General features: G+C 40.2%; 2 protein-coding genes across 6 annotated transcripts in view; both read right to left on the bottom strand.

Annotated features, from left to right (window-relative positions):
* sh2d5 (SH2 domain containing 5) overlaps positions 1-4,552 on the bottom strand; it is a 5,799-nt gene extending 1,247 nt beyond the window's left edge. The window contains exons 1-10 of one of the 2 annotated variants that reach the window (XM_044023037.1): positions 4,278-4,545; positions 3,342-3,430; positions 3,184-3,264; positions 2,998-3,072; positions 2,735-2,881; positions 1,845-2,045; positions 1,314-1,497; positions 668-773; positions 422-581; positions 1-36 (exon numbers count right to left, since the gene is read on the bottom strand). The exon at positions 1-36 is cut by the window's left edge and continues 1,247 nt beyond it. In XM_044023037.1, coding sequence (XP_043878972.1) covers positions 1-36; positions 422-581; positions 668-773; positions 1,314-1,497; positions 1,845-2,045; positions 2,735-2,881; positions 2,998-3,072; positions 3,184-3,264; positions 3,342-3,392 — 1,041 coding nt within the window. In that variant the 5' untranslated portion in view covers positions 3,393-3,430; positions 4,278-4,545. Of the gene's footprint in view, positions 37-421; positions 582-667; positions 774-1,264; positions 1,498-1,844; positions 2,046-2,734; positions 2,882-2,997; positions 3,073-3,183; positions 3,265-3,341; positions 3,431-4,277 lie in introns of those variants that run through there. The other variant, XM_044023038.1, reaches the window with a different exon arrangement.
* Positions 4,553-6,107: 1,555 nt separating this feature from the next.
* Positions 6,108-14,427, bottom strand: hp1bp3 (heterochromatin protein 1, binding protein 3). 4 transcript variants are annotated; one of them, XM_044024419.1, is made up of 13 exons: positions 14,323-14,427; positions 13,772-13,839; positions 12,563-12,761; positions 11,884-11,946; positions 11,622-11,778; positions 11,388-11,525; positions 11,207-11,266; positions 10,623-10,747; positions 9,911-10,001; positions 9,147-9,303; positions 7,990-8,101; positions 7,719-7,901; positions 6,108-7,589 (listed from the first exon to the last, which is right to left on the bottom strand). In XM_044024419.1, the coding sequence occupies exons 2-13, from the start codon at positions 13,833-13,835 to the stop codon at positions 7,070-7,072; spliced, it is 1,869 nt and encodes a 622-aa protein (XP_043880354.1). In that variant the 5' UTR covers positions 13,836-13,839; positions 14,323-14,427; the 3' UTR covers positions 6,108-7,069. The 4 variants fall into 4 exon arrangements, with proteins under 4 accessions (XP_043880354.1, XP_043880353.1, XP_043880352.1 ...); XM_044024418.1 differs by having other exon boundaries at positions 10,623-10,750; XM_044024417.1 differs by having other exon boundaries at positions 10,623-10,762.
* Between the last annotated feature and the right edge of the window lie 1,331 nt (positions 14,428-15,758).

Here is a 15,758-nt window from a genome sequence, read left to right on the forward strand (position 1 = left end):
CAGTTCTGCCATGGAATTGAACTCGCTCTTGCATTTCTACCACAAATATGACAGAAAGATACTGTATGAATTTACATCACAAGTGTTACAGCAAGTTACTCGCTTGCAGGTTTGCTCTGGCAGTTAAAATGTATTAATGAACATTTTCCTATACAAGGCCAAATTTATCTTGGGATTCAAAGATTTCTTTAACACTGGCACAGATGCAATATACTGCATGTACTTACTGATACTGGTATTTCTGAAATAACAATAATTATTATATTAAAAGCAACCTGGTTGAACACTGAATATTATTTATACTGCAACTAGTGAAATAAACATTTAGTCTACAAGTTATGATTTGGTTTCCACTACAAATCTAAGCAAATATCAGCTTGGGAGAATAGGTTTGCTCATATTTAATAAAAAATAAAATTACCTCCAGCAAGAATTTTCCTGCATGAGTGTTTTCAATGAGGTGGGTTGTCAAGCCAGAGGGGAAGCGAATGATGAGAGAGCCACATTTGGGTTTTTTAGGATGAGGGCACAGGAGGTAAGAACCCAGAACATCATCTGCCAGCAAGGAGTAGCTGCTATCACTGAAATACCAGAGTTTTTTAAATGAGAACAATCAGTAAGTGGTGGAGAAAGCATCCGTTTTCAGTGAGATATGTTAAATACTAACGTTGCGATACCAGCCCAACACCACACCGCTTGAGCCAGTGCTTCTTCTGTTTCGGCCAGGCTTGGAGTGCGAGATCTCCTCACCGGTGTCTTGTTTTCTACCTTTTCTGTCTCACACATAAGAGGAGAAAATCATAGTTAAGACAAATAAAACCCAGTTGTTCAATATTTTGATGGGATAAATGCTTCTTGCCCCTGCCAACCCTGTGCTGCCAGCATATACATACAAACACTGCCTCAGGTCTGATAGTTTTGCTTGACAGAGCCTGTTTTCAGATGAAGGCTGGGGCATACAAGTAATGTTATGTTGTTTCTCTCAATGAAGACCAAACAGAGGCAGGATAATAGTATTGTGGAAACACTGCAGCTTTAAATAAAGCAGGTGGTGATAAAATAATTCATAAATAATAACCTACAAATATGATGAGTAAAATATAGGTGACAAAGTCCACGATTAACAAAGTTATTATAACCCACGTGAGACCAGACTATTATCCATTACCTTTATCTTTACATTTAAATAATAAAAACTACCTTCTGACACCACAACAGACGGTGAGTGACTGCCCAACACCGGACACTGAGAGGTTTGCTTTACCTAATCAAGTCTCTGACTCTTGAGAGCACTCTGTGAACACCTGGCCCACCTTGAGATGCATTCAGCCGCTCCTGAACAATGCGCTGTTTGACTGGTGTGAAGGTGAAGGAGCGGTATGCCCCAGAGGTCAGAGCTTTTGTGCGGATAGCTTTCTTTCGTACCAGAGATGGGGAGGAAGTGGGGAACACATCGTCCCGCCTGCTGTGTGAGTTGTTGAAAGATTTGTGGTGTTTCTAAAGATGAAGGAAAAGGCAGTATATGAACGCAGCTTCCCAGGATACCCGAGTAAACATCAAACCGCCATGACTCTGGTTAGATGAACACTGGTTCTCCCTACTGAGCCACAGTCACCCATATATATATATATATATATATATATATATATATATATATATATATATATATATATAAAAATACTTTGAAATGACAAATTGCAATCTGCTACACATTTACAGCCTCCACAGTGCAAACATGATGGTGTTTTTCCTAATTGTTTTGCTTTGCTTGCAGATGTATTTTGAAATGAAAGTGATATAAAAATTAAGCTTATTATTATTATCAAAGATATGAAGGTCCAAACCTTATGACCTGGCAACAGCCCTTGAAAAGGAGCTCTCCTGAAGGACACCAGTGCACTGACACTGAGGGGGAAACCGTGGTTGAGCAATGAAGGGTTGCGACGAGGCAGTGAACCAACAGATTCACCCTGTGCCTCCTCTGGATGCTTCTCCAAATATGACAACTGGAAACAGCGACACAGCAGCAGGTTCAGGAACTGGGCCTGAAGGAGAGACAGTTAACATTATTTACACTATAGTTAAAACTAATTACATTTAAAAAAAATATATATAAAGATCCTAGAAATCCTAGAAAATAAAAACACATCACAGTCGTCCCTTCCCCTCACCTTTTCACCACATATAATGGCAGAAGTGGACTTCTGCTGCAGTAGCCCAAGGTTTGACATGATATGCATTCAGAGATGGTCTTCTGCCTACCGTGGTTGAGCTATTTAAGTTATTGCTTTTCTATCATCTCAAACCAGTCTGGCTAATCTCTTCCAGCCAGCACCAATAAGGCATTTTCACCTAGAGAACTGTCACTCAATGGATATTTTCTAATTTTTGGATAATTCTCTGTAAACCCTTAAAATGATTGTGGGTGAAAATCCCAGTAGATAAAGTTTAAATGGACTAAAATCACCTTTCTTGTCCATTCTTATGCATCTTTACTATGTCTACATGACCAATTGCACTAAATTACTGCCATGATATTCAGATGAAATATGTTAACAAATGGTTGAACAGGTGTACCTAATAAAGGGATTTAGAAACTTAGATGGTAAATTTAGTGATAGAAATGGTGGCTGTAGAGTTTAATCATCCACAAAGGGAGTCATATGTTGACCCGCCTTTCTTGCTCCTGTTACTGTATCACTCTCGTCTTTTGTTGTGATAAGATGTTCCTCACCGCTCTGGCATGCCTGGCTTGGAAAACGTGGCAGTACAGTTGTGCATCAGTGCTGCCTGGGTTGTGGGAGACAAAGGCAAACTGGGAATCAACGGGCCGGGCGGTGGACAGAGAGACTCTACGTAGGGCATGAGCCATCAGGAGGGTCTGAAGACAAAAGACATGAGGAGCAGAAATGTCAGATGATTATTTTATTAAGCTGTAAAGCTTTCAAGTTAAAACATGAATAATGTTTACACTAGGGACGACTCAACCATTCTCACCGTTTCATCCTCATTGTACATTTTCACACCTTTGATGGAGAATTTTAGGGACACGGGTCGTCGTCTCTTGCTTGTCTGATTGAAGACAACCAATACATGAATAGGCATATGCCACGGAGCACATATTAGCTGTTGCTCGTCGAGATACAGATCACACCAAGAATCCTCACAAAAATGTGGACTTACCGTGAGGAGCCTCAGCTGAGCGTGCAGCTGTTCTATCTGCTCATCCAAACAACGGTCATCCACGAGAAATGAACCCACATACTGAACAGCAAAGATGAACGTTTAACAAAAACACACACACGGGAAGGGACACACAAAAAACACATTTCTACAGTTACCTCTGCCGATCGTGTCACTGCAACATCTTCTCTCACTGGTGCCTCACCCATGCTGCCGGTTTGTGTTCAACCGCACAGCAAGAATGTCACTGAGGACACACAAACACATGGGACACTTGACTTTGATGATTATACCATTAATTTGTGTAACTGATAAGGAACAAAGCACAATAAAGAAGCACATAATTAAACAAGCAAACAAAAGAATGAATAGGCAAGAGGACAAAAATAAAATAAATAACCTCAATTATAGTGCTTGATTATTTAATCATTTAGAGCTTTATTGGTATTGTTAGAGGGAAAAACAATTACACAACACATTAACCAAAGAGGCAACATAAGAACATGAAAAATAGTGCTCCAGTCCATCCAAATATAAAAACATAATACTTGTAGAAGTATTTAATACTGTATTTCAAATGTAGATGTTTAAATAAAAACGTATGTGTACTAAATATTTTACAGTGAGAATAAAAAAAAAGATACAAGCCAAAAAATAATCTCCTCCCTTTCAATTCAGCAGTTAGTTCGTTAGTTCAGCAGTTAGTTGTTGTTTTTTAAACACAATTACAGTTCAAAGTGTCACACGGTTAACATGACAGGAAAAGACAAATGTACTTTTATATACTTTTATACTTATATATAGTCAAACGAAGTTGCAGCGCTGTGTGTGTGTATACTGTCTGAAAAGGTTAGATTGTACAGGAAACGTGTGCACATTTGGAGGCCGTTTGACCTTTAAAATTCCATTTTCCAGCCCTGAAATCACGTCACAGTTTTCATTAGCACACGCCATGAGTGTTGCTGCGTGTTCTATGGCCTTTCATCTGTCCTGACACGCTTTTCACAACAAAACCCAGAGAGTTTAGGTGAGTGACCGTTTCCGTCCCTTCTGTCTGTGTGTCGTGAAGGAGCTGTAAAAGCACAAACACTCACCTTTCAGACCCCGGGCGGCTCCACCTTACAGCTCCGTCACCTCCTCCGCTCACTCCGCTTCTTCTTCACACCGTTGTTGACACTGAGCTCCCTTCACCCCTCTTTACCTTCGACCTGCGGCTGCTGCGTCGTTCAGGTGTGCGGATTCTGCCAGAGGCGGAGCTCCGGGGGAGGAACAGGAGGAAGGAGGAGGAGGAGGAGGAAGAAGAAAGTGTGTCAACACTTCACCTTATTACATCTCATATGTCACTGATTGGAGGCTGAATCGCTTCGCCCTCCCCCTGCTGCTGCTGACATTCCTTCTCAGTTCACACACCCAGCACACCCAGTGGGAAAAATATTTTGTGTATTTTATATATAACCGCCAAATATTAATAACATTACATTACATTTACATAAAACAAAAGGGCAAATATATATATATATATAAAAACTAAACAATTTCAGATTCTAACAGGCAGAGTTCGCCTTCAGCCTGTGTCAGGGAACTACAGAGGCCTTCACATACATAAAGGATGTTGTTCTCCTTCATTAGCAAAGTAAGCTTTCTCTGAAAAGTGCTAAAAACATGTTCTGGTTGGTTTCTCTGCTGTAGAAAAACTGGCAGGACAAAACAGCCGCCTCTATAAAGCAAGGCCCTTGTGTAAAGAACACATAAAAGTCTCATTTAGGCTGCATGCGCCTGTGTAATATATTTCTAGCAACTTTTACTGCACTACATTTCCTCTATGTTACTTGTTACTACCAAGTAAAATCAGAAGAGTTGGTCATGGTCTGTATTTATATAGAGCTTTTCTAGTCTTGATGAGCTACTTTACACTATACTTTTGCAATCACCTATTCACGCGCTGCAATATGGGGTTAAGTGTCTTGCTCAAGGACACAGACTAGCAGAGCCAGGAATTGAACCTACAGCCTTTCAGTTGAAACACCCAACCACTGAGACACCAAGGCTCAATCCCAAATCCTCACTTTTCTTTAATACTTACAAGTACGTTTTGTATCAGAAAATTACTTTTGATACTTAAGTACAGTAAATGTCATATACTTTTAAGACTTCTACATAAGTAATATTATAAAAAGTGACTTCAACCTCTACCAAAGTAATTTTCTGGTAAGATACTCTGTACAAGACTGGTGAGCACCAAATGATCAAAACAATCATACACATAAACATATTTACAAGTGCTATAATGCATCTACAAATACTGGATGTTTACACACATACAGATTAGAGTAAAATAATATATAATATTGTTGACTTTAGTCAATGATTCTCAGACAAATTGGACTATCTACCTGCTGGGGACACTAAGCACCTTTGATGACACTGTGGTGGAGGTGCGGAGGGGGACACGGAGGACATGGTTGAGAAGAGGAGCTTAGAGAAACTGAGATCCATCACAGACAACACCTCTCACTTGATAAAAGAAACTGTGAGGGATTTCAGCAGCTCTTTTAGCAGCAGACTCTCCCACAGGTCAATTATCCACACTGGACACAAACAGCCAAAAGTATATTATATACTTTTGTTATTATATACACGTTTGCCCTGTTACAGTTTACTGTACCAGCTGTGTGCAGTTATACATTCAAGCACTAATGTGCAATAGGTCTGTGTAACTGCACTTTTTGTTAAAATGTGTTTTGTGTTTAATTTATTTACTATTCTAGAATTGTTTGTACTTGTCACATGTCCACCTCAAAACCCTTCCGCTGCTGCAACGAGTACATTTCAATGAAGTCAAATCTAATTTAATTCATTCATATTAAATGTAAATTCAAGTATCCTGCCTCCTCGCTCAATTCAACAATATAGTTAACAAAGCGTTTACAAATATAGCCATTTTATTAATGACTTGGAAAAAAGCTTAACAACACAAGGAATACATGCATGCAGGGTATGTGCTGTATGAGCTATTATCCTCCTTTTTCTTATTCACAACACACATTTCTTACAGTTTGGTAGTGAATTACAGCTGTGAAGCAATAAAATCAATTTCTGTATAAGCTTGTTTTAAAACACATACACACACACACACACACACACACGCGCGCACGCACGCACAACAGACTTTTACCCAATATGACTTGTTCTGAAATTAATACTATCCTATTGTTTTATTCTTTTTAACCATCAACCTGGCACCAGCAGGCTTGATCTTTTCTTGGGACATTTTTTTTTTTGCTTCTAACAAATAAAAAAACACAATTTTAGAAGGTAAAATAAGAATACAATTCAAATTCTGGTGCAATGTTGCAAGGCCAAAAATGCATCCAGAACACAGGCCTTAAAATGTGTTTTATAAAATATCAATATAAGCAACTGCTGTATTTGTTTCAACTTATATGATTTACTTAAAATTGACTTTTTGCAACCCTCTAAAACACTCACATGTCACTTTATGTGATATTAGGAATGTGTGCTGCCAACACCTACAGAGTGGATGGGAATGAGATATAAAAAAAAAACGGAAGTCACTACATGGCTCTAGTTACAGTATGTCGGATACTGCTATGGTTACCACAGCTGGCAGCTGCTCACAAGTCATTTTTGACAGCAACACTAACTGAGCTTCTACATAGGGGGATTAATAGGAAATTCAGAAACTCTCCGTGTACAGTTAACTTAATGTTAAGATGACATAACATTCTTATTCTACAATAGAAAAAAAACAACTACTGCCCCATTAAAAAAAATGGAGGAAACAAAAGGTATAAAGAGACAGAAAGAGAAAGCGCACTGGGCTTCATAAACAGAGCAGCTCAACTTGTGGAAGCTGTTCCTAGGCTCAGTTCTTCCCTCTCTTTGACTTCCGAGTGGACTGCTTGCTTCTCTTTGCTCCTCTTTTTACTACAGGCTTCTCTGAGGACGACTCTTCAGGCTCAGGATGCCTGGATCCACTTTTGGTCATCGGCTTTTTAGTTGCAGTTTCCTTGGGGGTTGACTCTTCAGGCTTGGATCGCTTGGACCTTGTTGTCTCCTTTGTGACTACAGCCTCTTCAGCTGATGACTCTGTGGACACAGGTTGCTTGGCCGCCCGTTTGTTAAGCTTTTTAATGGCTGGTGTTTTGGGCCTTCTTGCAGGTGCTCCTCTTTTGACAGGTGTGGCTTTAGATGGCGGCGTGGATTCTTTCTTTGTGGCTGCTGGTTTCTTTCCCAACCTCTTGGCTGGGGACGCCGTAGCTTTCTTAGCCGGGGACTTCTTTGCAGGGGGACGTCCACCTCTCGCTTTCGATTGACTTGCGCTCCGGGATTTTTTGGCTGGCGGAGGACGGCGAGCCCGTGGTGGAGGCCTCTTTTGAGACTTCCTGAAAGCAAAGCAAAAAGACAACAGTTAGAAAATCAGCTGATACAAATGCATTTAAAACCAGAGACAAAAATCCTGTCCTTAAAACACTATGTACACCACTAGATTTCACAAGAAATTTTACACCAACCTCTTAGGGGGGGGAGGCTCATCGTCCTCTTCTGACGACGACGACTCCTCCTCCTCCTCTTCCTCTTCCGACGACTCCTCCTCCTCTTCATCAGAAGACTCAAACGTCCGCTTCTGCTTCGTTGGAGGATGCGCATTTTTATTCTGAAGGTCTTTGAACTTCTCTGGATACAGAACATCAGGACTGAAGATAAAGAGAAAGTAAAAATAGAATAAATGTTATTGTGAATATGAAATGGCTATTTAGGAGAATACATCCGCTGCTAATATACCTTGGGTAGAAAGGGAACGAGAGCTGGTAGGTTCCCTTGAAGCCATGACCAGTGATCTGCTCCATCCATCCCAGTATTTTACACTTTTTCAAGGTCCTCCTCAGATTGGCCACTAAAGAGAACAGTTCACATTCAAATTAGTGATCATTTAGGCCTCAAGAGCCTTTTTGCAGAGATGTTTAAACAATAATAATAAAAAAAAATAATTTAGTAATCGATTAATTGTTTTAGCTCTACTATAAATGTCATATCTTGATACATAAACCATGTTTCTCAATTCCAAAACGACTAATTCCTCATCTCAAATGGTCTTTTGCGTTCCATGACACAGTCAAAATTGCTTATTTGATAAACATGACCCATCCCTAACCTTTATCCTCTGCAGTGGTTACACTGTGTTACAGCAGAATCCATCATTGATGGTAAATAGAAAACATACATGGAAGCTTCTTGAATACTGTCGTAACATCATCCACTTCTCTGCAGTTTATTCTTTGTCATCAGTGGCCAAATGTGACCCTCCGTCCGGTTTGTTAGTAAATGTGTGTGCATTTACAGGGCTTTCCTACTTCCTTCTTCTCTTTCAGTGGTGAGAACATGAGATCTGATGTTTCATTTAGAGAGGAAACACTGTTGAACTGTTGTCTCCCAGCCACAATAGTTTTCACTGAAATTGTTTGTCTGGTTGAGTGTAAACACAGTATATACACAAGGTTAGATATTTAAGGTTTACAGATTGTATTGGAATTCAATTTTTCCCCAATATCCGATTTAGTGCCGAAGTGTGTCGAAAAGTCCGATCAGCACATACTACAAATAAGTATAAACCAAAGGATTGCAGGGGGCATGGGGCAGCCCATGGGCAAGGAAACGGGTTTGTAACCAGAGGATTGCTGGTTCAAATTCCAGGACAGGTTAAAGGCTGCAGTTCCTCTGGGTAATGCAACCAATCGCTCCTTTGGTGCAGATAAGTGCTGCCCACTGCTCCTGGCTCATGTGTTTTCACTACTGGTGTGTAAAAATTACTAGTTCAATGCATGTCAATGTCAAGTTCACTGTTATTATTAAAAAAATAATGTGTGTGTCAAAAAATAACTAATTGTAATATTGAGTGAAACTTAAGTCTGCCTGTAGCAGTCATGCAGATTGAGACTCACCTAAGTGGTATTCTTTCACGTCCTTGTTGGCATCCACGATGTATCTGCGCAGAGTGGTGGTACTGCAGGTTTTGGGTTCATTCATGGCTGTGATGGCAGCTGTGATGGCATCGTCCATGGTGCTCTTTGGCGGGACCTGGTTCCAACTACGCTTCAACTGTGACAGTCAGATAAAACAAAGTGCATTCATTCAACTTTTTTTTTACTTGTAATAAAACTCTGCTGTAGGACAACTGATAAACTCAGTTCTGGTATTATTTGCCAGAAACACCAGTCTTGTCAACCTGATTGGGATCGAGTGCGGCTGTCTTTTTATTGACAGTATTAGTCGTGGATGAAAACACAGACTTCAAGCATATGGATTTCCCTGGCACAGAGAGTTACAGTTATTTTGTGGACCCAATATCTCTCCACCAAAGCAGAGTGCAGAGTCGCCCTCATGTAGACTTTCATTTTTAAGATGCTGTGGCTGCTGCATATGGTAAGAAACCTTACATGTGCCCTCTACTGGTCTTTAAAGGGTACTACTTAGGCACTAAGAGATGGCGGCATTTGCATGAACTTTACATCCCATGTTTGAAATGATGTAAAAATTTTTATAGTGTTTACTTCCACTTCGATTTCATGATATACATGCAACTTTTAACACACAAAACAAGTTACATAAATACATCTTCATGTGTTCAAGACCGTGAGTGACAATTGTCATTTTTTACTGCATATCTCACACAATTTAGAGGAAGAATTAAATGCAACAGTTTTACCTGGAAGGTCCCTTTGGCTCCCGTCCCAGTGATTTGCTCCAGTTGTCCCTTTTCTACTGCCTTCACTAAAGCATTCTTCAGGACCTTTGGCCTGAGGAGGAACCAGTCAAAAATTCACTAACTTTTGTCAGTAACCAGCTAAGGCAAAAAACAAAACAAAAACATCGAACACTGAAGATCTATGGTTTAAGATGTGGAGCTACTGGTGAACCTGCAAAGTTGCTGTCTCAACAACTTCACCTTTATCAAATTTTTGCAGTTTCGGACTCAAATGTTTTTGTTGCCATTTTTAATACATGCCTGTAGCTTAAAACTTAAAATACTAAAAGGATTAATTCATTTTCTTTCATTAAGGGGAATATCAAGGCCCAGTGTGTAACATTTACCATAACGTTCATAAATACGTTGATGTATGTGTATAAATGTATTAATATAAAATGATTTTAGAATTGTACATGTATTTTAGACAAAGCCCTTGCTTTTCTGAAGCACTCGTTCTTGCAAATTATAACCTTTCTGGCAAGCGAATGCTTACGTAGTTCCCTGACTTGTTGAAGAGAGGGAAGGAGGGTGAACAGAAGAGCACTCTATTTCAAACTGCAGCCTCACCTTTATATGTCACTAATTTCTTACACATTGGACCTTTTAACTTTAGCAGGTTAAAGCTTCACAAACGGAACTTACACGAACAGTAATGTTAATGCAACTGTACCTCTTCTCAATGTTGAAGCTGGGGAAATGCTGCTCCAGATACTTCTTGATCAGAGTGTACGAGGCCTCTTTGGGCTCACAGAGCCGAGTGATGATAAGATGAAGAGCGTCTCCCAGGTTGTTTGCCTTCTGAACAGATTTCTAAAACATCATGCATTTGCAGGGATGACGATAACAAGCAAACACATCTAAGTCTCACAAGGGCAAGGCAGAAAAGAGCTGCTTCATGCATGCACTGAAATCCTGAAACTGTCTGAATGGGCTGTATATGATGATGTTCTGGATGTTATGATCCAGAACATAACATCCAGTTGTGATCACAACTTCTGCTGCATCAATTGAGCTGGCCATTTTCCAAATCACAAAGAGTTTAATTTTTAGTGCATCACCTTCTCACCAACCACTCACTCACTCCTCTGAAAGGCTCGATGACTATACACCCACATTTTATAGTATAGAGGACTGTAACCTCAGTATATGGGACAAATTCCTAAAAGTGGCCTCATGTGCCCAGATTTATTTCCGATTGAAAAATTCAAATAAAATGTACTTGTAACTTCACGTTCTTCCTCTGCTGTGACATACCTTAGATGAAGAGGGCTGCTTTCCAATGGCAAAGGTTCCTGAAAGACCTTTACCCTTGAGCTGTGAAGGAGAAAGAGACAACACCATGTTTAAGAGATGGCAGCGACAAAGTGTGCCGCTATCTCCAGATATCAGATCATTCTCCAACAGATAAGAAAAAAAGAAAAGAAAAATTCTTAACCTGTTTGATGGTGCCCTTCTCCAAATGTTTCTTCATTGCTTTCTTTATGAGAAACTTCTTCCTATCAAGCTCCATGTCCGGGTATTTTTTCAAAATATATTTCATGACAGACTGGTACGAAAGCCCGGATTTACAAGACTGAAAAGAAAATGGGACCAGGAGTCAGGTGAAAAGGGAACAATAAGGCACACGACTGACTGTGCCGAGATATGGATTCACAAAGTTTGTACACACCGCAATAGCTTCAACGAGGATGTTATCCACTTTGTACTGAGTGCCTGCAAAGTTGGCTACGGGACGCTTTTTGCTGCCAGTGACACTAGCCCACACAGGAATCGTCCGCTTCACTTTCTTGACTTTGGATTTCCCATACTTGTAGCCATCCTTTAACCTGTTGCCAAAAGGAGCAAGAATCAAGTTCAGTGAAGGAGCTCGACTCTTTGGAAGCGATATTTCACTGTGATTGTTTTCACCCTTATCTTTATCACATCCTCACCTTAGTAGGAGAACATAGCAGTGTGTTGCACACTGTCCAGCCGCGCAGTCCTTGCATTTGTCACTTTGTCCATTTGTCACCGACAGGAGAGACAAAATTAAGTTTCAGAACATCTGACCACAATGATAATTTGATCCTGATTGAATTTCTATGCTAGGGAACGGTGCACAAAAAGGTGAATCTTTGCTTTGTAGAGGTCTGGGAAAAGAAAGGGAGGAGAAATTACCAAAACTACAAGCAAGATAAAGCTTTCCTGCTTTACCTGGGATGCCATATATATATATATTTTGGACAACTGGTCGAATAGAAATTGTTGACAGGATCCCGCGTCAAAATAAATAAAAAGGAGACTTTCTACAAGTCAGAAAACATTATTCTCAAGTTTATTTTCAAACAAGTGGGGAAACCATATACTATCCGAGTGTTATTCTAAAATGTACATGAGATTGCATATCAACGTCCTCTCCTCCTGAACTCCTCCAAAGCTGCAGACTATGTAAAGAGGGGATCAAGTTGGCTGTGACAGGTCACATTGTTTGGAAATGCAACACTGCAACCATGAGCGGAGCAGTCTGCTGTTATCCAGAAGAGGTAAGGATAATATAAACAGATAAAAGTGCTATCAAAGTGAAATATCGCAGTGTTCCGAGGTGCACACTAGTTCTCTGGTGAAACTCACTCTTTCTTCTCGGTCTCCTTGCTTCCATTGTCCACCTCAGCAGCTTCTTCTTCTTCTTCTTTTTCATCAGCCTTCTCTCCATTCTCGGCCGGCTCCGTCTCACCTGTAGCCTTGCCCTCCTCCACATCTGCCACTGCAGCTGAAGATGCTGCTTGCTCCTCCTTAGCAGAGGGTGAGTCTTCTGGGGAGGCCTCAGGCTCTGGGAGGAGACAGTCAATAACATGAATATAGAAAACCAAATAAAACATATTCCCGGCATTTTACGAATACATCTAAAATATCCCGCTATGTCCTTAGTTTTTTTTTATTCAAGCACCCTCAACTGAAAAAAAGAGCACACCACTGTAACGCAAGCACATTATGTGAAAATGATGTGGGTGTTTGATACGGCTCGGTTTGGAATGGTAAAGCCCTTGGTCAGGCTTACATTTCAACAGAGAACAGTAGTCTTACTGAATGGTTGGGGCTGGTTATTTTGGTACTATACCTAAAGCAAACATGTCAAACCGAACCGTTTTACTTGGTGAAACTTGGCTTAATTGAGTAATGTGCCAAACTAAACCACTTGGGGGACACAAGACTTAAATGGTGGTCCCAGGTACTGTCCCATCTGGACTATAGTGAGTGAGACACAATTTTGGAGGAGGATAAAGCGGTAGAAGATTTTGAATCTGTAAAGACTCTTCAATTACCAAGAAAAATGTTTAACTTAATTTCCTAAAATTTGTAGTTCTACTTTCAGTTGCTAATTTTAAAACGTGCACATAAAATGAGTTGTTTTTATTACAATATTAATTGTAATTCCTCCAGTTCAAACTGAAAACTGACTTTTTAAATTTATTTATTTACAATATTTGTATAATATGTATATTAATCAGTTGACCACACACAGACACTGATGGATAATATTAAAAAAAACAAACACTTAACTTCAGACATGATGTTATGGACCTTTGGATGAGCATCTTCCCTACAAAATCTAAAGCATCTGGTTGAATAACTTGGGAAACTCCATACCAATGCTATATGTGATTGTGACACCCAATATCCGCTTTAATAGAACTTGTTTATATGAGTTATGAGCGGACTACACCTCCCTCTCCAGACTAAATAAAAACAGTACATGTCTACAGGAGGTCGGGATGAGGTGAGAGACGGTGATGCGTTCAGGGGTTTGGAGCTCAGGTAATGGACGAACCCCGGCCTCACCTTTCTCTGCAGCCGAGGGGGCCTTCTCCTGGGTGGGAGTCGCTGCTGCTCGTCTTATCGGCATCACACTGGATTAGTCAGAACGGAGAAAAACAAATGTAACTGAGATGAGACAAACACACGAGGACAACACTGTGCCGAGGCCTGCACTGTGCAGTAATGCGTGTGCGCGCGGTGAAGAACGGCGAGACCACTAGACCCAATTTTCATTCATTGAGGCCCATTATGCTGAAAATGAAGGAAAAGCTGCGCTTATGTTTGAGAAACGCAGGCCATCTACACGACGCGGACTCGAGTCCGGCTCCACTGCGAGCGTCTGCCAACAAACAGCCATCATCTGCACTGGAGCCAAAAGATGAAGCGCGAGAAATGTTCGACAATTTCGCCATTTTGTCCGTCGGATTTAACACAGTGATGGCGTCGCACAGGAAGATAAAATTCATTTCAGTTGCGTGGAGTAAAAACGCCACTGGGCTGTGGTATTTTCCAGAAACATATTAATGCAAGTGCACGTTTAGGTAATAATAAGTCGCAGAGTCGATGAAACTTACCTTTTAAGAGTAGAAAAAAGTGAAATACTTTCTGGTAAATTTCTGCACGATCCTTTATTTAGATTTCTGTTTACGAGCCCCGCCCCATTACGACCGTTGGTTACGTCGCAGCGTCACACACACACACACGGCACGTCGACTGGTCCCCTCCGTCATGGCCGAACGGCTCCGAACCTTTTTGTTTTCTCATTATTCAAACCACGACGTGACACCAAACTACACAACTGTGACTCCGTTAGCATCATCGCTGTGATGTCACGTAGCAAAAAAATAAATAAAAAAGCTGAAGACGATACTTTTCCACATATTCCAATATTTTCACATTTCCCTCGGATGTTTTCCAACGGTAAACGATATGACAAAGCAAACCAGCCCTCAGTTAAAACAAAACATGTCATGGTACGGTTAGTACACCTAACCTATGGGAGTTGTAGTTTTTCAATAGAAACCTTTGTTTAAAATTGAGACCCGGGCCTGTGACAAGCAGTGTGAATATTTAATTTTTTTTTTATCAGGAATTATGGGTTACCCTTTAGGTGCAAATATAAAGTTATCTTTAGTGACAAACCTCAAAAACATACATAGAAAAATTGACACAGAGGAATTAAGTTGTTGACATCTGACATACCAATTGTACGAATATCATCATGAATGAAATGTTAAAACGTATTGACATGAACGTAAACAACGAATGGAAGAGATGCTAGCTAAATTAGCTGTGGGTTTCTACCCCGATTACTTAATCAAAGAAGTTTTTCCACAGCCTGCACAACCAATCATTAATCCAGAGCCGAATGATTAGGTGATTAACTGATTGACAGACAGTTGTGATTAAAGACCCTTTGTTATTTTTTCTCTGACCTTAAACTCAATGAGTTAGTTCTTTGACAGACAGCTTTAACAAGTTAATAGCTAATTAACGACATGCATTCTTCGGTATTTTAAACTCAATCAATTATAATATTTCTGACCTGATTGATTCCATTTGATAAACCAACTCCACAAAAATATAAACAGCTAAACATAGATTTTAAAACAACGTAAAACCACATGATCAAGTATGAAGAACCGAACATAGGCTGTATTGTTACAGTGGAGATTCCAAACAAATTATCTCATGAGTAAAATGAAAAAAATACGAGCTACAGAGTAAACAGTATCCATTTTGATGGCCGCTGGGCAGCTGCCTTATTGGTGATAGAACAAACTAGAGGGACTCTAATCACCGTAAGCTTAATCACCGCTAAAAGACAGTGTCAAAGACAAAGCAGCGATTATTTGTCAGTACTCTGATGAAAGGATTGAGTGGATCCCACGTTGTGAATCCTGGACCAGGTGTAAACGGCTTCCTTGGTTGCACCTCCTTGTCAGACCGAACAGCTCCTCTGAAGATGTTAAAACGTCAATATCGAAAACAAGAACACTGAAACACACCG

Source organism: Solea senegalensis, linkage group LG4 (assembly GCF_019176455.1).
Source record: "Solea senegalensis isolate Sse05_10M linkage group LG4, IFAPA_SoseM_1, whole genome shotgun sequence".
Taxonomy (NCBI): Eukaryota; Metazoa; Chordata; class Actinopteri; order Pleuronectiformes; family Soleidae; genus Solea; species Solea senegalensis.

Bases quoted from the DNA above. Each gene is read 5' to 3' on its own strand.
- hp1bp3 (XM_044024417.1), bottom strand. From the start codon at position 13,835: ATGCCGATAAGACGAGCAGCAGCGACTCCCACCCAGGAGAAGGCCCCC. The intron at 11,526-11,621 runs GTGTGTACAAAC...TTTTCTTTTCAG, and splicing joins TCCTCGTTGAAGCTATTGCG to TCTTGTAAATCCGGGCTTTC. The intron at 8,102-9,146 runs GTGAGTCTCAAT...TGTTCTCTTTAG, and splicing joins CGTGAAAGAATACCACTTAG to TGGCCAATCTGAGGAGGACC.